Here is a 24901-nt window from a genome sequence, read left to right as displayed (position 1 = left end):
AAACAAACGAACAAAGAGGTAAAGGAGGTAGAAGAAGAACACACGTCTAATAAAAATGCAAAAAGACTAAGACAAACACAAATCAACCAATCATTCAATTACCAAACAAACAAACAAACAAACAAACAAACAAACAAACAAACAAACAAACAAAACCACAATAGTCTCAAAAAAAAAATCTTCAAAAAAACCCATAAATAAACACCAAACAGGGTTAGCCCTAACAAAACATTCAATTAGTAACAACAAACAAACAAACAAACAAACAAACAAACAAACAAAACCACAATAGTTTCCAAAAAAAATCTTTAAAAAACCCATGCAAAAACACCAAAGAGGGTTAGCCCTAAAAAAACATTCAATTAGTAACAAAAAACAAACAAACAAACAAACAAACAAACAAACAAGACCACAATAGTCTCCCCAAAAAATTCTAAAAAAAACCCCCATAAAAAAACACCAAACAGGGTTAGCCCTAAAAAAAACATTCAATTAGTAAAAAAAAAACAACAAAAAAAACAACAAAAAAACCCAGACAAAACCCATTCAATTCACAAACAAACAAAACGCAAACAAACAAACAGCTACAGACAAACAGACAGACAAAGAAACACACCGACAGACACACAAACCACAGACAAACCTCTTTTTCTGGTAGGTTTCTTACTGATGCTGTTGTTGTCCGGACTACTGCTCCCCGTCGCTGTATGGTCAGCCGGGCTTGCCTCCTCGTCTGTGGAAAAAGTAAGAAGAAAAACGTTAAATAATTATTTTTTAAATTGTAAATGAAGGAAATATATGTTCGAATATTCGTGTTTTTTTCTTTTTTTTTTCTCTTTCGTTCTTTCTTCCTTTATTTCTTTGTCTTTCTTTCTTTCTTTTTATATTTAGTCAAGTTTTGACTAAATATTTTAACATCGAGGGGGAATCGAAACGAGGGTCGTGGTGTATGTGCGTATGTGTGTGCGTGCGTGTGTGTGTGTGTGTGTGTGTAGAGCGATTCAGACTAAACTACTGGACCGATCTTTATGAAATTTGACATGAGAGTTCCTGGGTATGAAATCCCCGAACGTTTTTTTCATTTTTTGGATAAATTTCTCTGATGACGTCATATCCGGCTTTTCGTGAAAGTTGAGGCGGCACTGTCACGCCCTCATTTTTCAACCAAATTGGTTGAAATTTTGGTCAAGTAATCTTCGACGAAGCCCGGGGTTCGGTATTGCATTTCAGCTTGGTGGCTTAAAAATTAATTAATGACTTTGGTCATTAAAAATCTGAAAATTGTAAAAAAAAATAAAAATTTACAAAACGATCCAAATTTACGTTTATCTTATTCTCCATCATTTGCTGATTCCAAAAACATATAAATATGTTATATTCGGATTAAAAACAAGCTCTGAAAATTAAATATATAAAAATTATTATCAAAATTAAATTGTCCAAATCAATTTAAAAACACTTTCATCTTATTCCTTGTCGGTTCCTGATTCCAAAAACATATAGATATGATATGTTTGGATTAAAAACACGCTCAGAAAGTTAAAACAAAGAGAGGTACAGAAAAGCGTGCTATCCTTCTTAGCGCAACTACTACCCCGCTCTTCTTGTCAATTTCACTGCCTTTGCCATGAGCGGTGGACTGACGATGCTACGAGTATACGGTCTTGCTGAAAAATGGCAGCTACTTGACTAAATATTGTATTTTCGCCTTACGCGACTTGTTTGTTTGTTTGTTTATTTGTTTGTTTGTTTCTCTCTTTCTTTCTTTCTTTCTTTCTTTCTTTCTTTCTTTCTTTCTTTCTTTCTTTCTTTCTTTCTTTCTTTGTAGAATTCAGATTATTCTTTTCTTTCATAATTATTTATTCATTTATTAACCAATGTATTTAAATATTCTTCTCTTCATCTATTGGTTTATTCATCTTTTCATTCATTTATTTGTGTCTTTGTTTGTTTGTGAATTTATTTTTTCATTAGCGTATCTATTTCTCTATGTATCTAATTCTCTCCCTTTCTTTTAAATCTACTTTATATCTAATTTGTATCTGTTTTTGTCGTTAATTTGTTTTACAATTATTAAATGTATTAAATAATTTGTTTATTTGTCCATTTATTTCCCCATTTATCGACTTAATGCTGTGATTTTTTTAATTTCTGTATTAAATCAAAAGCCTTTCTTTCCTTAAATTAAGTTTTGCAATGCAATTTATTTTTTATCTAGATTTTTAGATTTTTAAGTACGACTGAATAACACGAAACCATGAAATTCAAGAAATTCCAGTTGTCAAGTGCAAGGTAACACAATTGTAAAAAAAAAAATACAACAGATAAACACACACACCATTTTTCAATCACAGAACGCAGACAAACGCGAAACGGTAATATCAATAACAATTTCTCATTGTCAAGGAGCAAAATAAACATACAATTAAAATAAATAAAATTTATCACCTTCGATTATTCGATCCTTCGCGAGAAAGCGCAATTTGATCATTTACACGAACGCATCGGAATGCAACGAAACTAACCCCCAAGAAGAGAAACACTTGTTATGAAGAAAAGCGAACACTGCAGTCACCTAGCATCGTACATTGGGGTAACAAAAGTTTTATTAAAACATAGTTTTATTTTTTGCTGATGCGAAACAATGAAGAACGGAGAAACTTCTTAAAACTCCTTCCTTAAAGTATCACGGGTAATGGCGCAAGTATTTTCCACATCAGTGAACACAGGAGACTGATTTTTTCTTTCAACTGCTTCTGATCGATGTTACACAATCATGATTGGCACACACATTTGTCACAATATATATTTTCTAGAACAGCGTAAAGTACCACCACTCGTGCATGCTCAGGATTGAATCTTTCAAAAAGTAACGTCCATCACAAAGGGAAGTAAGTGGTCTAAACATTGTAGTTCGTGTCTTCAATGGCTCAATTTAGAAACAAGTCTACACCGCAAGAACACCAGAGTCTTCGTCCAACATCGAGGCACAGAACGACTTATAGCCCACACAAGCACAATTTAAACCCGTCCTCGTTTCAATAAAAACACATGCATACAACAAAAGCAGCACTGTAACACAAAGCGCACTCGTAACTTATAACACAACCTTGACTTTTTTTTGCCGTAAACAGAGGGACACCCTCACACCAGATAAACACACTGGCAGCATGATATATGCATCCTCGAGTTTTATACCTCTCCCCCTAAACAGTAGGAGTTTTACACTAGAACAAACACCGGCAGCATTTTCTGCATCTTTGGTTTTCATTTCTCATCACAGCAGGAACTTCATGCCATGCAGAACACACAGTTGAAAGGTCGTCACCATCCTTGCCTCAATGGTTCTAATCAGGCCAACAAACCGGAACAAATCCCCCGCCTCGTCACTATATATATACATCCTTGACTTCTATAACCCCCAGGGGAAACAGCATGAAACTTTCACACCGACTGAAGCACTGTCAGCCCTCGGTGTATTCTCAAAATTTATTACCCCTGAAACAGCGAGATCATCATACGGACTGAAACAGAGTCAGCTTTCTTCCCCCCACTGCTTGTCATGAAAACGGCGAGTAGTTCACACTGGAACACACACACTGTGACTATAATGTTGCATGCCTTCTCGCCTTCTTAATCCCGACATAATAATTAAGAAAATCCACATCATCATGGCACTTCACTGGTTGAGAAGGACGTCGACTGTCACTTTTTAGCACGCATCCTAAGCTTGTGTCGCTCGCTCAGTTGCATTCATTTATTCTTTCTGAGTAGTTCCTGTCCTGTCCCAATATGGGTCTAAACTGATGATGTTACAAATACACCATGTCGTTAAAAGAAAGGCACCGTATATACAGTCCTGATAGGTTTCCACACACTTGAAAAACGTTCGTGCCACAAAATATTCACGCCAGGAAGGCAAACGCTTTCACGTACAAATCAAAATCCCCAATGACGTGGTGAATATATTCCACCGCAATGAAAATGCAGTCCATTCTTCAAGAAATCTCCGGAGTGTGCATTCAAAAAATAATATACCGGCACGGTTGGCCTAGTGGTAAGGCGTCCGCCCCGTGATCGGGAGGTCGTGGGTTCGAACCCTGGCCGGGTCATACCTAAGACTTTAAAATTGGCAATCTAGTGGCTACTCCGCCTGGAGTCTGGCATTATGGGGTTAGTGCTAGGACTGGTTGGTCCGGTGTCAGAATAATGTGACTGGGTGAGACATGAAGCCTGTGCTGCGACTTCTGTCTTGTGTGTGGCGCACGTTATATGTCAAAGCAGCACCGCCCTGATATGGCCCTTCGTGGTCGGCTGGGCGTTAAGCAAACAAACAAACAAACAAAATTCAAAAAATATAACTGTCTTCACAAATTCCATGTGGGAAAACAAGAAAACAACAACAACCGCCAAACCTTACACTATTCCACAAAGTAAGGACAACTCCTCTAATACCGAAACTCGAGATTCTCTTTAGTAACCAACCTACCACGTGTGTTCAAAACTCACGCACTCAGTCCTTGCAGTATTTGCACAAATCGATGTCCAAGCGACCAATTTTCCCACACATCTATGATAATAAGTCAACCAAGTTGCACACAATCGACACACTCGGCCCTGAAAAGTCTTTGAACAAAATAGATGTCAAGGCAACCACATTCTTCACAACTCTGTAGCATGCTGTCAACCTACCAAGATTTAGCTAAAAAAAAACCCCACCCAAACAACAACAACAAGAACAACAGTCCATAAAGTCTTTAAGTAAGTCGATGTCCAAATGACCATGCACATTCTACACACATTTGTAGCAGTCTTCCTTCCAAGTTCCAGTAAAAAAGAATTCACATACTCAGCCGTTTATGGTCTTCACAAAGGTCAATGTCCATACGACCACATTCTTCACAAATCTTTAGCAGTCAATCAGGCTACACAATTTAAGTATTTTTTCTTCTTCAAAAAAGCAACACGCAGCCCTTACAAGTCATTAACGAAAATAATGTAATAAAGATAAGTCCTCCAACACTGGCAACAGCTAATCTCTCGCGAATGTGGGTCTGCCAGCCGAGACTGACGAGACTGAGAGTAGAAGGTCCACCAAGACTGTGAGAACGGGACCACGACGTTTAGTGTTTTAAGGACACCAGGAAAGTCAAGTTCAGCTAACAGACGGAGTGGGAGCTATAAAAAGGGACTAGGCTGACCTCCCTTGATGGAGCGAAACAAGGACCACTGGCTCATCACGTCGTTACAGGGAGGAACAAGGAGAAGGAGGAGGAGGAGGAGGAGCAGGAGGAGAAGTAAGAGAAATGAGGAAGGGGGGGGGGGGGGGGAGGCGTAAGAGAAAGAAACTTGTTTTCCATCCAAAATCAAAGCAAACGGTCGATCCATTCTACTGCTTTCGCACACTTGACGACTGAATTAAAAAAAAAGTATGAATAAACGAGCGCAACAATATATCACTAACCGAGAACTTACTATTGATTTTCAGTTTTGTTTGTTTACGAATGATAGCAGTTTGGGGCTCACACACACAAAAAAAAGTTTATTTTACCTTCTTCTATCCAAAGTCACAATATTATGATACACAAGCAAAAATGACCATTAGAAATACAATTGTCAAAGCGGAGAAAAAATAATTGCAATGTTCAATGTTTCCAATTAATTTTTTGTTCACACACCATCCCCCCCCCCAACTCCCTCCCCCTACCTCCCCCCACTCGCCCTATACTCACTGACAGACAGCATGGCGACGACACCGCCGTTGACACATACCAGCCATTTTCGCACGTTGCATCTCGCAGGATTTAGGAGCAGGCATTATGACAAATGAGTGCGCTGCCTTGTTGCTACGCTGTTTACAACGGGAGGTCCGACCGGACATAGATAATTATATATGTAGGCTACCCCCCATCTTCAACACAAATTCCCCCTGGCTTTTTCGCCCGACTGAGACCCGCCTTTACTTGGTTACCCCCCCCCCCTTTTCTCCTTCGCGGCACAAATAATTAAACAACTAATTAATATTTTTTATGACTCCGAAGATGGGGGTTAGAGAAATAGGAGAAGAAGGGCGGTTAGTTAATAAAAGTGTCTTGAAATGGAGAAGAAAAAAAAAGATGGAGAAAAAAAATTCAACTTCTGGAAACATAACTTACAACAACAAAAGCAAAAAGAAGCAAACAATCAAAAAGGAAAAGAAAAAAAAAGAAGCAAACAAAAAACAAACAAACAACAAACAAGCAATAAAAAAGAAAAAAAAAACCAGAGAGCAAGGTCAACTCTCGTACTTTTCATTTTTGTTGACGAGGGGGTTAGGGGCATTTTTATGTAATCCTTTCAAAGACTTGACAACAAATGAACAAAGCAAGAACAAAATCATCTTCAAAATCAACAACAACCACAAAAAACAAAAAAACTAAAAATTAATGATAAACACACCCCCGCAAAAAAACACGACACTGCAAGATATAACATGCAGGTTTCCCGTTGTTTTTTAATTTTCATTTTTATTTTATTTTTTTATTTTTTTTTTTACAGCAGAGGACCTTTCAACTAAATAACCAAACGACCACCACTATACAAGGGATGATGGTGGCCGAATGATGGAGAGAGGCGACACCTAGACTGTCGACTCGCAGTTTCATCAAAACCACCACGTCTCCAGTCTTCAGGTCACCGTAATACGATGGTACAGTGGAACCACACGCCCTGACTTCCTCGTTGAGTATGTTTCATTGTATGTAAGTATATATTGTTATGTCGGACAGCATGATTGTCAATGGGTTTAAAAAAAAATATATATATATTTGCGTAACGTTATTTAAGCATTCGATTGAGTTCGTGTTTTTCCTTCTACTATTTATGTCAAATATCTATGTAATTCTTGTTGCAGATTTTTGGTAGAGTGTATGTTTCTAATATTGACATATACTACCCCCCCCCCCCCGAAAAAAAGAGAGAAAAAAAGGAAAGATGACATCTTTGGGGATGCAACTATAAATTCAGTAGCACATCGAAGCACAAATAGGGAGGCTGAAAAAGGAGGCACAGTACAAATTCGTGTCCCACTTTGCAATTCCCTGTCACATAACATTTCTCACATGATCAAGTCAAGCAAAAACTTCCGGACCACGCGGGGTGGAGAAAGAGAGAGAGAGAGAGCGAGAGAGAGAGAGAGAGAGAGAGAGAGAGAGAGAGAGAGAGAGAGAGAGAGAGAGAGAGCGAGAGAGAGAGAGAGAGAGAGCGAGAGAGAGAGAGAGAGAGAGAGAGAGAAGGGGGTGGGGCTGGTAGGGGGGAGAGATAGAGAGAGAGAGAGAAAAGAGAGAGACACACATAGAGACAGATAGAGACAGAGAGAGAGAGAGAGAGAGAGAGAGAGAGAGAGAGAGGGGGGGGCTGGTAGGGGGGAGAGATAGAGAGAGAGAGAGAAAAGAGAGAGACACACATAGAGACAGATAGAGACAGAGAGAGAGAGAGAGAGAGAGAGAGAGAGAGAGACAGAGAGAGAGAGAGAGAGACTGAGACAGAGGCAGAGACAGAGACAGACAAACATAGAGACAAAGACAGTGAGAGAAAGAGACATAATTATAGAGAATGAGAGAGAGAGAGAAAGAAAGATAGGCAGAGAGAGAGAGAGAGAGACATAGAGCAGACAGACAGACAGACAGACAGACAGACAGACAGACAGACAGACAGACAGACAGACAGACAGACAGACAGACAGACAGACAGACAGACAGACAGAGAAAGATTAAAAAGAGAGGGATGAAAAGGATAATAGTGTTGATTAAATGTGAGCTGTAGGATGATATAAAAGACATTGAATTTGATTGATGATGCTTTAACCACAGTCATTCTATTCTGTGAATACTTGGATACCCCACCCCCCCTCCCCTCCCTTCCGCGCCACTATGTTTTCTTTTTTTTATGTAGCTATCACGCCTTCCCCTCCTGCTTCTTTGCCACAGGTTTTTTTCTCACCCTCCATCAAATATTTTTGTTCTCTTTGACAGCCATTATTTGTCATCCTCTTTTGAATTGACAGTGTATAACAGTCGGAATAATTTTTCACAAAAAAACAGGAACTTTGCCGACCAGTGGAATGAAACATGTAGAGAGCAGCGCGGGCAACGCGCTTAGGAATCTGAAACAACTTGTATGCACGGCTCAAAAGCTTATAATCCCGAACACTGAAAGCAGATGCACGAAAGCTATGAAGCAGAACATGTTGAGAGGTCAGAGGACATTATCCACAAGACAGCTTGTCCTTTTAATTTATGTTTTGTTAATTGCATGGACGGGTAAACAAAATGTGTAAGAAAAAACAGACATAGAGAGAGAAAGAAAGAAAGAAAGAAAACAGCCAGGAGCCTTATACCGATTTATACACATTTTCACCATTTTTTTTCCTCATAATTATGTTTCTGAGGTATCTGAGTTCTTACTCCTTACACCCGTATACTGCGTGGCCTTTCTTTTGCATTGGTGGTTTTCGGTGAGTTTTGCGTTGTGTTGTAAACCCTCAAAGACTATACACAAAACAACAACATAAACAACTAAAAACAAAACCCTCTCTGGTCGTCAGGATCTCAAATGTATATATATATGTATCAATCTATTTTTAGCACCGCCGAACCAAGCCCGGTGGCAGAGGCCCATCAAAACGAATTGAACGACGAGTCGTCCAAACTCGGGTTGCATCGTTTCATTTCTCTATACAGGTTGTCAGCGATGACGGCAGGGTTTGAAAGGAGAGCGGGGCCAAGTGGGCATGGCCGATAAATATGAGCTGAAAATGGACCTGCTTTCTATGGGGAAGACAGACAGCCAGAGAGAGAGAGGCAGAGGCAGTGGGAATGAATGCCAGAACTGTTCCAGGATCGATCGATGAGTTGTTGCAATCGTCTCTCTCTCTCTCTCTCTCTCTCTCTCTCTCTCTAGCTAGCTCTTTTCCATGTTCTCTTCTCTCTGTGTGGCTTTTATGTTTTACTGCACCACAACTCGTGTACAACACAGGCTCATGTCAAGCAATTGGTCACAAAAGAAGGCCTGCCCCTAAAAGAGCGACTGAAAAACAACAGCAGCAATAGCAGCTCAGCAGCAGCAACAGAAGCATTTAAGGTGGTATAGTAGTTGCTTTCCATTGTTGTGTTGGCAGCAGTGAACAGCGAGAAGAGGAGGGGGAGAATGATAAGGGTGATGGAGAGAAGAAAGACTGAAGAAAAGAAGGAGGAATCAGACAGAAAAGAAATACGATCAGCGAGTGGATCGTAATATACTCGTGGAGATCAATCACAGCCAATATCGCAAGACCTATAGTCAGCAAGATATCTGGTCTTAAACTCAGACGTTCTCTTCAGTCGGACTGTCATTCATTCTCATCCCTTTCAGAATCTTTGGAAGTAGATTATGTTGGGAAGAACACAGAAATAAAAGGGGAACCTCGCAAGGCTGCATAAACCTGCCAGAAGCGTCACGGAAAAAGACCAAACCCAAGAATTAGACAAAAACATGCACCCACGATTCTCTCAACTGGTATTTACAAATCGTATGACACAGCATGGTCTTCAAGGTGTCTTAATAGCTCCCGAAGCAGTTGATTGTGAAGGGAGATTATTATTACGTTCTCGAAGATCTGGTGATAAAAAAGAATCCGTCAAAGATCCGACGACACAATCTGTCAACAGACCTGGCATACATCTCTATAAAACTGTCAGGGAGAACACAGGGAGTCTGGAAATTAGTGCGATATTGCCTACCTCCTTCCCCACAAAATAACTATAAATTTCTGGCACTGTCATCAACTGAAAAAAACAAATACTGTGAGGCAAGCTACGGTTTGTCCTCGTAATGAGCTTGGAGCCTATCTTTGGGAAGGAGTTACCCTTGCAGATCAGGCAGTTCAGACAGCCGGCCCAGCCTATCCCTATTTTTCCTCTTCGATTCTTGTGTACTTCGAGAACCATCTGAATTTGAAATAGCAATGAGTCATTGTAGATCAGACGTGAGCAGTGTTTTTTTTTTTACCCGTAAAACTATCTAAAGCCAAATAATTTGATTTAAAAAAGGCAATGGCTTTCTCCAACATTTGGGCCACCACAGCCTATCCTGATTAAATGAATGTAATTTGGTTTCACATTGGCAAGACAAATCTGTCAAATAATGGGTTTAACAGTGCCGATCTTTCTGGCTAATAATCCACACAATTTCTGGAACTGAAAACGATTTTGAGTTGATTGTGAGTCAGTTCAAAAGGAACGAGCGTCTGTGGAATAGTTGAAGGGCTGTCTCAAAAGAAATCGCTGTCTACGACGCTTCGACATCGACCAGTGCTGATATTTTTTGGCTCTGTCGTTAGGACTTGTCGAAAGTGATTACAGGGCATGGATCATCAGCTTATGAAGCGAAGGAAAAGCAGGAGGAAGAAGAGGAAGTGGGGGAGAGGGGATGGGTAAGATTACAAAGAGAGAGAGAGAGAGAGAGAGAGAGAGAGAGAGAGAGAGAGGTCAAACAAAGAGAGAGAGAGAAAGAGAGAGAGAGAAAGTGTGTGTATGTGTGTGTGTATCTGTGTGTGTGTATGTGTGTGTGTGTGTGTGTGTGTGTGTTCGTTCGTGCGTGCGTGCGAGTGTGTGTGTGTGTGTGTGTGTGTGTGTGTGTGAGTGTGTGTGGGTGTGTGTGTGTATGTGTGTGTGTGTGTGTGTGTGTGTGTGTGTATGTGCGTGTGCGTGTATGTCTGTCGTTAACATAAGAAAACATAACATCAATTTGCAAAGGCATACCACTTTTCCTTCATGTCAAAGTACAAACATTAAATACACACTATATAGTTAATACCCGAACTTGAGCTTCTGCATCTGACATCAGCCAAGAGTGATACACACTATGTGAAAATACATACACACACACACAAGCATAAAGAGACTAGAGAATCTATAATAACCCCCCCCCCCCCCCCCCCCCGCGACAATATACACACATACAAGAAAAAGAAAAAGAACACAAAACAAAACAAAAAGCCCCATCCAGCGATTCTCACGCCGTGTCCATTATAGCAAAAAGGTAGGGTCAGATTCCTGAAGGGCAGGACAAAAGATTATTAATTTTCCCCTCTACAAAATCCGTTCACGCATGTTCACGATTGATTCAGAGAGGACTGGTGGAGAGTCAAAGATTCCCGTATAATAGAACCACTCCAAACTTGTCAAAGCCCGCCATTTTGAAACGCCTCTCTTTGACGAGAGAACAATTTGTTGTATGGTGTGTGCGTTTATTTGTGGTCAAGTTATAATTATATCGGCCTTTTTGGGACTCCTTTGTGTCCACTTTTGAAGGTACGCATGCGAATGAATGGCATATGAAAACGCCTGAACCTGCGTGGTTTTATTGAGTGCAGATTTTGATGGCCGCATGCAGAAGCATAGCAGATTGAAGGGCAAAATATTGTATAGTCACCTCATGTTTATCCAGTTTGCCTGTGTATGGTAAAGATAAAAGAAAGTGTAACAATTGTATGTCTATTTATTCCAAATAAATATATAATTTGAGTACATTCATAAAATCTTTGTCAATGCAAAAGTGTGCGTTTGGAAGTTCTGAATTTCGTAAACTTACATGCCCATAACGATTGTTTATGAAGAGGATTTGAAGTTAAGAATTATAGTTAAAATTTAGTAAAATAAAGAGTTCCATTACACATTTAGGGTGGTCAGCAAAACCCTTAACGGTCAAAAAAAGGAGGAAAACAACAACAACAACCGCACAGTATACTTTTTTTTTTCATTTTCATTACTTTATTGTCCCATCGCTGGGAAATTCGGGTCACTTCCTCCCAGTGGAAAGCTAGCAGCAACGGAGTCGCGCTACCCAGGTGTCTGCGTGTTTAGGTGTATTCAGCCACCTGCACTTATGGCAGAATGACCAAGGTCTTTTACGTGCCATTGTGATGACACGGGGGTGGGACATGGCTTCCGTCTCTGGGTCTGCACATAAAGTTGACCCGTGTCCGTCCCGGCCCGAATTCGAACCTGCGACCTTCCGATCACAAGTCCAGTGCTCTACCAACTGAGCTACCGGGCCCCCGCATACTCACGCATAACCATTTTCAATCACTGCAGGATACAATATAGTGTACGCTTTTTTTTACCGCCCGTACAAGCGAAGGCATGATTATCAACCTCAAGTACAAATCCTCGTCTTAGTCGGTCTTTGCTATAGCTGTATAACAATCCGTCTCTAAATGTTTCCACCCTTAAAATCGCTTGCCCCTAGGCCACTGTTTATGTACGCCAGGTTGGGAGATTAGCGGTGATGATAATGGACAGTGTGTGTGGTTTGAAATAATGCATCCAGCCCTCGTCTTGTGTTCACGACGTGTGCGGTTGAGTTGCAGATATGTGGCGGCTTCAGAGAAGAATGTTTTTAAAACGGTCGTTACTTCCAACGACAAAGATTAGCTGAATTGCAGTTCTCTCTCTGTGTCTGTGTCTCTGTCTCTCTCTCCCTGTCTCTCTCTCTCTCTCTCTCTCTCTCTGTCTCTCTCTCTCTCTCTCTCTCTCTGTCTCTCTCTCTTAGTCTCTCTCTCTCTCTCTCTCTCTCTCTCTCTCTCTCTCTCTCTCTCTCTCTCTCTCTCTTGTCAAACAACGGCCTTTAAACCGTTGTAACTGTTCAACTTTTGCAAATAAACATTACAAGTTTTGTTCTCAAGGGAAATCACCCATGCAGTAGTTTAGCCCAAGCGATCGTTCTTATTTGGGCAAACCTTTTTCAATTAAGTGAATAATGCCAACTTGGGCTTTGAGTAAAAAAAGCACTTTACAATTATCCAGCAAACTAGTTTCTATAGGGTGAACTATTACATAAGAACCTTTACGCTGACTATCAATTGCAACAAGTTAACTTGGCCTTTGTGAGAAGAAAAACCGACGGAAGGTCTAAACTAAACCAAATTAACCAGGAACAACAACTTTTATACGACCTCCAACAATCTGAGAAAATCAGGTCTTATAAAGGAGGGGGTCTTACAGGATGGGGGTATATTTACAAAGGATATGAGCAGTCAATCTTAAACAAGTCGCGTAAGGCGAAATTACTACATTTAGTCAAGCTGTGGAACTCACAGAATGAAACTGAACGTAGTCCGCCGCCAGTGCAAAAGGCAGTGAAAGTGACGAGCCTGTTTGGCGCGGTAGCGATTGCGCTGTGCTTTACTGTACCTCTCTTCGTTTTAACTTTCTGAGCGTGTTTTTAATCCAAACATATCATATCTATATGTTTTTGGAATCAGGAACCGACAAGGAATAAGATGAAATAGTTTTTAAAACGATTTCGGAAATTTAATTTTGATCATAATTTTTATATTTTTAATTTTCAGAGCTTGTTTTTAATCCAAATATAACATATGTATATGTTTTTGGAATCAGAAAATGACGAAGAATAAGATGAAATTGTTTTTGGATCGTTTAATAAAAAAATAATTTTAATTAGAAGTTTCCGATTTTTAATGACCAAACTCACTCATTAATTTTTAAGCCACCAAGCTGAAATGCAATACCAAATCCCGGCCTTCGTCGAAGATTGCTTTGCCAAAATTTCAATCAATTTAATTGAAAAATGAGGGTGTGACAGTGCCGCCTCAACTTTTACAAAAAGCCGGATATGACGTCATCAAAGGTATTTATCGAAAAAAAGAAAAAAACGTCCGGGGATATTATACCCAGGAACTCTCATGTCACATTTCATAAAAAATCGGCCCAGTAGTTTCGTCTGAATCGCTCTACACACACACACACACACACACACACACACAGACAGACAGACACACACACACACACACACACACACACACACACACACACACACACACACGCACACACACACACACACACACACACGCACGCACATACACCACGACCCTCGTTTCGATTCCCCCTCGATGTTAAAATATTTAGTCAAAACTTGACTAAATATAAAAACTAAGGTCTGAAACGCGAGGAAGTCTCACAAGGGGGGTTTCCCTGTACCAGTCCAGTAAGCGTCCCATAACCAGCAAAGGCGGCCTAGTGGTAAGGCGTCCGCCCCGTGATCGGGAGGTCGTGGGTTCGAACCCCGGCCTGGTCATACCTAAGACTTAAAATTGGCAATCTAGTGGCTGCTCCGCCTGGCGTCTGGCATTATGGGGTTAGTGCTAGGACTGGTTGGTCCGGTGTCAGAATAATGTGACTGGGTGAGACATGCAGCCTGTGCTGCGACTTCTGTCTTGTGTGTGGCGCACGTTATATGTCAAAGCAGCACCGCCCTGATATGGCCCTTCGTGGTCGGCTGGGCGTTAAGCAAACAAAAAAACACACAACAAAAAACAACAAAAAACCCCAGCAAAGGCATTGAATATCATTAAAAATAATCCGTGCACATGTATAATCGGCTGTGCCCTAAACTCATAACGCAAATATACAGGTGACACAAATCCACCTAAAGCCCAGTAACGCTGATGGGGTCCATGTCGACCAAAAGAGCGGGATTCCCTGTAGGTGGAGTTCCTGTAGATGGATTCCCTGTATACAGGGAATACCACAGGGTGTAGTTCCTGTAGCGTTTATGATAATATCATCTTTGTATTTATATTATTGAAATTGTTATATCTCGATGTACAGCGCTAAGAGCATAGTTAAATTTGTGAAGCGGCGCTATATAAGCTATCTTTATTATTATTATTATTATTATTATTATTATTATTATATCGCTTAAAGTCATGTGATGCTTAGCGACATCGGTAGAATTTGATGTTTTTCGATTGTTTTTGATATTTCTTAGAAATTCGAGTAAGGTTTGCAAGTTTTATTGAAAAACTCCACCCTGTGGGATTCCCTGTATACAGGGAATCCCCCTACAGGAACTCCACCTACAGGGAATCCCACTCTTTTGGTCGACATAGACCCCATCAGCCCCAGTAACATATACCTAACTTATACATTGGATGTTATCATAATTAGCGACACACACCTATACTACAAACACCACAGAAAGCGATGTTCGAGCATTAAAGCGGCATAAAATCGAAATGAAAGAGCTCTAAACTTACACCCCACACTAACCCCTCCAGCCAAAAGTCCTTTGTCGTCTATACTGTAAAGTATTCCGTCCCCAAAGGGCCCTCTTATTCTCGCTGATCGATATCAGTATGACTGTGTTCGGGAATTGATGGTCTAAGCTGTTGAGCTTTGTCCCTGAGTTTGTGTATAGTCTTTTGTAGAGCACACTATATATAGTACCGTTCAATGTATGTTATATACAAGTTTAATTCAGCCCCAGCAAAAAGGCCTTGAGAAGCCTATAGTAACGGATGTTTTAACGTGTGTATCGCTGTTTTCCATACTTTTACAATGCTGGCACTGTATAGAATGTATTGGATTTTGCTTCTGACAGTATGCAATAACTGCCTAAGATGTCCCTCATAAGTTTTGTGTAGTTGCTTGGGGAGTACAGTGTTGTTCAGTGTATACTGTACTTGTATTTGATTCTGCCTTAGCTTCGACACATCCTATACAGTCAGTTACGTTTTGACGTGAACACAAATGTCTTGAGAGTCTTACAGTCAGTGACGTTATGACGTGAACAAAAATGTGTTGAGAGTCTTACAGTCAGCGACGTTATGACGTGAACAAAAATGTGTTTAGAGTCTCACAGTCAGCGACGTTATGACGTGAACAAAAATGTGTTGGGAGTCTTATAGTCAGTGACGTCATGACGTGAACAATAATGTCTTGAGAGTCTTACAGACAGTGACGTTATGACGTGAACAAAAATGTCTTGAGAGTCTTACATTCAGTGACGTTATGAGGGCAGGGATGTAGCTCAGTCGGTAGCGCGCTGGATTTGTATCCAGTTGGCCGCTGTCAGCGAGAGTTCGTCCCCACGTTTGGCGAGAGATTTATTTCTCAGAGTCAACTTTGTGTGCAGACTCTCCTCGGTGTCCGAACACCCCCGTGTGTTCACGCAAGCACAAGACCAAGTGCGCACGAAAAAGATCCTGTAATCCATGTCAGAGTTCGGTGGGTTATAGAAACACGAAAATACCCAGCATGCTTCCTCCGAAAGCGGCGTATGGCTGCCTAAATGGCGGGGTAAAAACGGTCATACACGTAAAAGCCGTGGGAGTTTCAGCCCATGAACGAACAAACAAACAAACAAGTGACGTTATGACGTGAACAAAAATGTCTTGAGAGTCTTACAGTCAGTGACGTTATGACGTGAACAAACATGTCTTGAGAGTCTTACATTCAGTGACGTTATGACGTGAACAAAAATGTCTTGAGAGTGGGGATGGCGATGGGAGGGAAGACTAGATTGGAAATGTAATTTCACGAGTTTCAGGAGAATAAAGTACAGAAAAGAGTTCGTGCTGAATAGCAGAACAATCTTAGTAGCGCACTTAAAAAAACCAAAATAAAATAAAAGGACTCTAGCGGTGAAAACTTGCAACATAAAATCGTTCGACAGGTATGCAGATTTATGCAAAAGAAGCGAACAAATCTTCACATCTATCAATTTGTCCTCGTTCTCCAAAATCCAAAAAAGTCGTCTCGGGTTTTTTGTTTCAACATAAGTTTATTTTAACAAAGGTTACGATCATGACATGTATACAAAGTTCACAGAAACAGCAACAAGCTAGAAGCTTATAGTGGTGTTCCTGCATGACAGTACAACATAGTCTCGGGTTTGAGTTACATTTTTCTGCTGCATTGTCTCAACATGCCAGATGATCGCATACGTTCTGAAACTATATCATATGTACAAAAATGGGTGCACATAAGACATGATATGCTGTCTGTCTGCTTCTGTCTATATACAAGTCTGCCGGTCTATCTGATCACTCTCTCTGTGTCTGTGTCTCTCTGCCTGTCTGCCTGTCTGTCTGCCTTTCTGTCTGATCGTCTGTCTGTTAGTCTGTCTGTCTGCCTGTCTGTTAGTCTGTCTGTCTGCCTGTCTGTTAGTCTGTCTGTCTGCCTGTCTGTCTGTTAGTCTGTCTGTCTGCCTGCCTGTCTGTCTGTGTGTCTGTCTGTCTGTCTGTCTGTCTGTCTGTCTGTCTGTCTGTCTGCCTGTCTGTCTGTCTGTCTGTCTGTCTGTCTGTCTGTCTGTCTGTCTGTCTGTCTGTCTGCCTGTCTTTCTTTCTGTCTGTCTACCTGCCTGTCTGTCTATCTGTCTAGTACCTACCTGCCTGTCTGTCTGTCTATCTGTCTGTCTGTCTGTCTGTCTCTCTATCATGTCTGTGTGTATGTTTCAGTATCTTTCTCCCCCCTCCCTATCTTCCATCCTTCTTTCCTTTTCCTCCAAGTCTCTGTATTTGGAATGTCTTCTTCCTTTTTGTCAGTCTCTATACCCTACACTGCATGACTGTACAGCAAAACACATCCATCAGTCTCTATACCCTACACTGCATGACTGTACAGCAAAACACATCCATCAGTCCAGCAAGGAAAGGACTCATTGTTATTGAAATCGGCAAATGATCGCACGGGCTTAGCACGCGAAATGAGCCTGAAGAATTAATAGTCCGCGCGACCAGAGGGGCGATTTGTTGCCGATGTTTGGCTAATGTAGCGGTCTTGTCTCTGGCTAGGACAGCCTATGCCATCTTCTTCACAGATTTTTTTCTCTCTCTCCCTCTTCCCCCCTAAGCTTCCCCCTTCCCCTGGCTCTTAACTTCCGGTGTTTTTTTCTTCCACGACTTCGCTTCTGCATGTCTCCATTTGCAAGTGTGCGTGCGTGCGTGCGTGCGTGTGTGCGTGTGTGCGTGCGTGCGTGGGTGTGTGTGTGTGCGTGTGTGTGCGTATATATGTGTGTGTGTGTGTGTGTGTGTGTGTGTGTGTGTGTGTGTGCGTGTGTGTCTGTGTCTGTGTGACTGTCTGTGTGTGTGTGTGTGTGTGTGTGTGTGTCTGTCTCTGTGTCTATCTCTCTGTCTGTATGTCTACGGGCTTGTGTTTCTGTCTATTCATCCATTTATCCATGAGCATATCATGTAAAGCTCTGGTTCGCGCTATATAAGCTATCATTATCATTATTAATATATTAATCCAACAGTGTCCGTCCGTGAGTCAGTATAGGCTTAGGACCATAGGTATTAACTTTACTATTCGTATCATACAATAGTCAAGCATCGGCATGCGACCAGGTGATGGACATGCATTCTAACTTTTAATTCAGTAACATCCGTTTTTTTGTTCACTTCGAATGCCACAATGAGATTACCGTATTTTTTTTTTTTTTAATCAAAGCAACAACGTTTCGTTATAGAAAACAAACACATCAAGTGAATAATGGTCGCGAACTGCCTTTGTGTTTTATGAACAAACTACCTTTACACAAGTGCAATATTTCCGAGTCTATATATTTCTAGTTGACGTTGCAGCGTTTTATTCTGGATGGCTATTAAGCAGCAGGATATGGACATGTAAGATAAAAGAGGCTCGAAGCGTTATTATCTCTCTTTCACACTCCTGGTGTCAGCTGTGGTTACATTTGTTAAAGCTTATACATCAATTCTGCTGCACCACAAAAGGGAATAGAAAAAGAAAACAGTTAACCAATTGAAAGAAAAGCCATTGGGTTTGTCACGTGGCATTACATAAATAATGTTAATTACTATCTGCATTCATGAGCATACCTGTTGTTGATTGTTAATAACGCACATATAATAATAATAATGATAATAATAATAATAATAATAAATGAGCATTTATATAGCGCAACATCATAACTTTACAATTATGCTCTTTGCGCTTGACACATTTAAAATTAAAACACAGTTATACAAGCATTTACATCTACATTCATAGTCGGCAACGCTTAATCAAAAGCATACACCATCAAACATACATTACAAAAGATTCTTCCACTAACTAAGTAATAACAAGTCGCGTAAGGCGAAATTACTACATTTAGTCAAGCTGTGGAACTCACAGAATGAAACTGAACGTAGTCCCCCGCTAGTGCAAAAGGCAGTGAAAGTGACGAGCCTGTTTGGCGCGGCAGCGGTTGCGCTGTGCTTCATAGCACGCTTTACTGTACCTCTCTTCGTTTTAACTTTCTGAGCGTGTTTTTAATCCAAACATATCATATCTATATGTTTTTGGAATCAGGAACCAACAAGGAATAAGATGAAATAGTTTTTAAATCGATTTCGGAAATTTATTTTGATCATAATTTTTATATTTTTAATTTTCAGAGCTTGTTTTTAATCCAAATATAACATATGTATATGTTTTTGGAATCAGAAAATGACGAAGAATAAGATGAAATTGTTTTTGGATCGTTTAATAAAAAAATAATTTTAATTTCAAGTTTCCGATTTTTAATGACCAAACTCACTCATTAGTTTTTAAGCCACCAAGCTGAAATGCAATACCAAACCCCGGCCTTCGTCGAAGATTGCTTTGCCAAAATTTCAATCAATTTAATTGAATAATGAGGGTGTGACAGTGCCGTCTCAACTTTTACAAAAAGCCGGATATGACGTCATCAAAGGTATTTATCGAAAAAAAGAAAAAAACGTCCGGGGATATCATACCCAGGAACTCTCATGTCAAATTTTATAAAGATCGGCCCAGTAGTTTAGTCTGAATCGCTCTACACACACACACAGACAGACAGACAGACACACACACACACACACACACACATACACCACGACCCTCGTCTCGATTCCCCCCTCTACGTTAAAAAATTTAGTCAAAACTTGACTAAATGTAAAAACATGAATAAAATAGGTAGTGAAAACAAGGAAATACCAGCTGAATACCCTTAATTAAACAGAACATGTTATCAACAATACTGAAAACAGCCCTAGATGTTTATATACATTATCACATTATCACTAAAACAACAAATACACTACATGTAGCCTACTGATGGACTGAGAAAACAAAATCAGGGGTTGTATTTCTTGAAGAGGTGCGTTTTGAGTGCTCGTTTGAATGCTTGGGGTGACTGAGAGTGGCGGATGTGAAAGGGGAGAGAAATCCATGGTGTGGGTGCGCAGAAAGTAAAAGTGCGTTGTCCGTATGTTTTTGTTTTGGTGTGTAGGTGGACATATACCTCTGACCTGCTCGCACTCAGTGGGTTATCAATGAAGATCCTTGTCGACACCGAAACATGATGTATACAGCTTGTATATGGAGATAATTTCGTCTTAAATGAATTGTGTGTGTGTGTATGTGTGTGTGTGTGTGTGTGTGTGTGTGTGTGTTTGTGTGTGTGTTTGTTGTGTGTGTGTGTGTGTGTGTGTGTGTGTGTGTGTGTGTGTCTGTGTGTAAGCTTGAAAACCTGACGACTACAGTCCGTTCCCATCTCTGCCCGCGTCCGATTGTCTGAATGCCAGTGAGTCAGTCCATCTATATATATCCGCATATACGTCTGTATATTCGTTTCTCTGTCTGTCTATTCATCTGTCTATCTGTCTATCTGTCTGTCTGTCTGTCTAGCTGTATGTCTATCTATTTGTCTATTTATCTGTCTATCTTTCTGTTTATCTATCTGTCTGTCTGTCAATCTGTCTATCTGTCCGTCTGTCTGTCCGTCTGTTTGACTGACTGTCTGTCCACCGTCTCATCCCACTCTTCTTGTGTCCTTGTCCGTCTTTCCCTCTCTGTGCGCTTGCTTTCTCGTCTCTTCTCCCCCCCCCCCCCCCCCCCCAACTCCCATTCCGTGACTTTAAAAGGTCAGCGTTAAACAGCGTGTGTCACGTGCTTCATTATATCGAAGATTTGACAATAATTACACCGGCCTTAACGGCCGCCGCGATGCAAATGCATGAGGAGCAAAGCCTGGCCTTCTAGAGTGGAGGGGGAAAACCGTGGCCTCCCCAATCTCTGTGTCTGTCAATTCAACGTTTAACTGCAAGGCTATACGGGGTCTTGCAAGATCAGTTGCGTCAAGCTGTTATAGTCTCATGCTTGCTTGCTGCCTGCGTTTTGGTCCTGCTGCATGAGATCGTTTTCTTGTGCAAAAGCGTGCGATCAGTTTTGGTTGTTTGACTCAAAGAATGTGCAGATTTTGTATTTGTTTTCTTTAAGGTTTTATTCTGTTGTGGTAAAAACAACAACAACAAAACACTAGAGTATAGCTTGATGAGCCTCTTTATTACAACTATGCCGGCTCGACGGGACGAGATACGACGAGACGAGACGAGACTTGCTGAGACGGACAAGAACTCGACTGAGCAGACAACACACGAGACGAGATAGAAGCCGCCAAGACGACACACTGCAAAAGTGGACAAGACGAGACATGACGATACAAGATGAGACAAAACAAGACGAGACGAGACGAGACGAGACGAGTTACATGAGATAAGACGAGACAAAACGAGACAAGACGAGACGAGACGTGACGAGACGAGACGAGACTTGATGGAACAAGAAGAAAAGACGGAGAAGAGAAGACATGATGTGACACATGAGAACAGGACGAGACGATACAGTAAAAGACCAGTTGCCAACTGACAAGACGAGTCAAAATGACAGTAAAGCCATAATCTGTACATTTGTATGACCTACGAGTCTTTTTTCAATAACAATGCGGACGCAATGGTACCTGCCAGAAGAGATAACACCATACTAATGAACAGACTATTGAATTTGAACCGAAACTGACGAGCCACGAACATAGAAATGTCTTGATATTGCTGGCAGAAAATTAACCGTGTCTTCTGTTCTTCCCACAGCCGAATTGTCATACACAGCCATTCACATACAAGCGCACAATTCTGGGATGCAAAGAAAAAAAAAATGTGCATGTGCATCTGTGTGAATGTGATATGAGGGAAGGATGGGAGATTCAAGAAAAGGGCTGGCGAGAGAGGAAGAAAGGGGGGTGGAGGGAGGCGGACAAGAGAAGAGGGGGTAGGGGTGGGCAAGAAGGGGTTGAAAGGTCCCAGGCAGCTAATTGACAAGGCGAAACGAGCGATGCTATCCGAGGGAGAAGCAATTACTGTAACGACCAGCTCTCAACACTGTCTCCCCATCACCAGCCCCCATCATGTCAGCCCTGCTGCTGGGACAACACTAACACCACCACCAACAGCAACAACACCAACATCTCCGTCAGCGACTGCCACGACGACAATCAGTACAATGGCCCACCATTTTCACTTGTTAAAATCAGCTTTTTTTTGCTGCCTTTTTGACGCATTTCTTTTTGGAGTGCAATGTGTTTTTTGAAACCGGATGGAACTATATATACACATGCAGAAGCTATATCTAAAGCCTCATCGTTGCTTTGCGATTGTGCAAGATTTATACAATGTTTTCTTCTCGGTGCGTTCGGTGCAGTTATATTATGCCAAGCAGTCCCAAAAGTCATCGTATTAACTTGCAATTTAAACAAAACCCGGGCGGGGATGTAGCTCAGTCGGTAGCGCGCTGGATTTGTATCCAGTTGGCCGCTGTCAGCGTGAGTTCGTCCCCACGTTCGGCGAGAGATTTATTTCTCAGAGTCAACTTTGCGTGCAGACTCTCCTCGGTGTCCGAACACCCCCCCCCCCACCCCCCACCCCCCCCCCGTGTGTACACGCAAGCACAAGACCAAGTGCGCACGAAAAAGATCCTGTAATCCATGTCAGAGTTCGGTGGGTTATAGAAACACGAAAATACCCAGCATGCTTCCTCCGAAAACGGCGTATGGCTGCCTCAATGGCGGGGTAAAAAACGGTCATCCACGTAAAATTCCACATCGTGCAAAAAACACGAGTGTACGTGGGAGTTTCAGCCCACGAACGCAGGAGAAGTAATGTAATAGGAGGACATTTGCAATGGTTATACAGAGACAATCTGAAGAGAAAAAAACAACAAAGCACAACAAACAAACAAACAAATAAGTATGCACGCACACATACACACAAAACAACAAACTGTATACATTTAGTGCTCTGCGTCTGGTAAGATCGAGGACGTCATCACTTCTCATTGAAATCTGGATTTCGTTCTGCACATGATCTCTGCATGTCTCTGTGACTGTCTGTCTGTCTGTCTGTCTGTCTGTCTGTCTGTCTGTCTGTCTGTCTTTCTGTCCACCAACAGCCAACACATCTTTTTTTTTCTCCATAGAAACACTATTTTCTACGGTTTTCTATAATCCATGCAACCCCTTTCCGGCCTCCATCCATACTCATGTTTCCCGCACTGTCCCAATCATTCATTCATAACTGTCTTCGCGTACAGCCATAGTTTGTATCTCTTTCATCTCTTGTCCTTATCCCCCTGTTTCTTTGTGTCTTTTTTGTTGTTGTATAGGCTGTGTTCTTTTCTTTGTATCTCTCTAACCCAACACAATGCACGTTGCATAAAAGAGACAACAAAGTACGCGCCTTCCGCGAAGCATGCATAATTAAAGGTATCATTAGCTTGAAAAGATGAGTCCGTTGCACGGCGCACAACACGTTACAAGAAAAGTGCAAACTGTACGTAGACATTTATAGTGCACAAGAAATCAATGACTTTACATAATAAATAATGTGGATAGATACGAAGAGGAGGGGGCGAAAGAGAGAGAAAGAGAGCGAGAGAGAGAGAGAGAGAGAGAGAGAGAGAGAGAGAGAGAGAGAGAGAGAGAGAGAGAGAGAGAGAGAGAGAGAGAGAGAGAGAGAGAGAGAGAGAGAGAGAGAGAGAGAGAGAGAGAGAGAGAGAGAGAGAGAGCGACGGAGAGAAAGAGAGAGAGAAGAGAGAAAAAGAGACTGAGACAGAGGGTGATAGAGACAGAGGATAATTGAAGTGAGAGAGGGGAGGAAGGAAGTTAAAGAAAGAAAAGAAAAGGAAGAAAAATTACCAAAATCTGGCTGACCATGCAAACAAACACACAATAATACAGACGATCAACCAAGCATATAAACACACTAACAAATAGACGGATGTAAACAATCAAACAAACCAACCAACAAACAAACAAACAAACAAATAAACAAAAACAAAAATACAAAAACAAACAAACAAACAGACAAACAGACAAACAAACAAACAGACAAACAGACAAACAAACAAACAGACAAACAAGAGTCAATAAAGAATAATGCTCAAGCTCACCTTTAGCAGGCATGATCGCCGTCTTGAACTCCGTGTTGGCCTGCAGAGGTGTAAGATCCCACGACACCGTGAAGTATCAGGAAATGCTCACACACAAACACGCACAGGAGCCGTGCGGATAAACACAGGTGTTTTCACAGAGGTGCACGAAGCGGGTCAGAAACTGTCGAAATCGACACGACTTTTCAGGCCTTTATAAAACTGTCAATCATAATTATATGAACAAAACAAAAGTTCTGTTTTGGATTTTCAGCTGACACAGTTTTCGTGTCAAAGTTTGTGTTTCAGGGACTTGACTTTACAGTCAGTTTCACGAGAGAGAATCAGTTTTCTGTAGTATACTTTTACAATGATGTCCCAGGTTGATATATAATCAGAAGATTGTTGATTCTGCTGGTGTTACTGTCGTTGAAGTTGTTGGCGACGTGATGTGAATTTCACACCTGTCCGTCTCCAGTATCCTAGGAAACTGTCCGCCTGTCGTTTCTTTTTTATGCGATGCATTTATCCGTTTCTGCAAAACAAAAAACACAAATGAAGGAAATTAACATTACAAATTAGCAATCACCTCCTACATAACAAAGCGATTTCTTTTATTTGTAAGTGGAGAAAGAGAAAGAAACAAGTCGCGTCAGGCGAAAATACAACATTTAGTCAAGCTCAGTCGAACTAACAGAATGAAACTGAACGCAAAGCATTTTTTCCGCAAGACCGTACACTCGTAGCATCGTCTGTCCACCGCTCGTGGCAAAGGCAGTGAAATTAATAATACAGAAAAGCGCGGTAGCGGTTGCGCTGAGGAGGATAGCCCGCTTTTCTATATCTCTATTCTT

General features: G+C 41.2%; 1 protein-coding gene across 1 annotated transcript in view; it reads right to left on the bottom strand.

Moving 5' to 3' along the window:
- Positions 1-24618, bottom strand: part of LOC138971458 (paired box protein Pax-6-like) — a 90839-nt gene extending 66221 nt beyond the window's left edge. Inside the window, exons 1-2 of the mRNA XM_070344187.1 lie at positions 24069-24618; positions 644-733 (exon numbers count right to left, since the gene is read on the bottom strand). Coding sequence (XP_070200288.1) covers positions 644-733; positions 24069-24081 — 103 coding nt within the window. The 5' untranslated portion in view covers positions 24082-24618. The remainder of the gene's footprint in view (positions 1-643; positions 734-24068) is intronic.
- Positions 24619-24901: the final 283 nt, after the last annotated feature.

Source organism: Littorina saxatilis, linkage group LG7 (genome assembly GCF_037325665.1).
Source record: "Littorina saxatilis isolate snail1 linkage group LG7, US_GU_Lsax_2.0, whole genome shotgun sequence".
Classification (NCBI taxonomy): Eukaryota; Metazoa; Mollusca; class Gastropoda; order Littorinimorpha; family Littorinidae; genus Littorina; species Littorina saxatilis.
The sequence above is the reverse complement of the archived record's forward strand: the minus strand, read 5'-3'. Positions and strand labels throughout refer to the sequence as shown.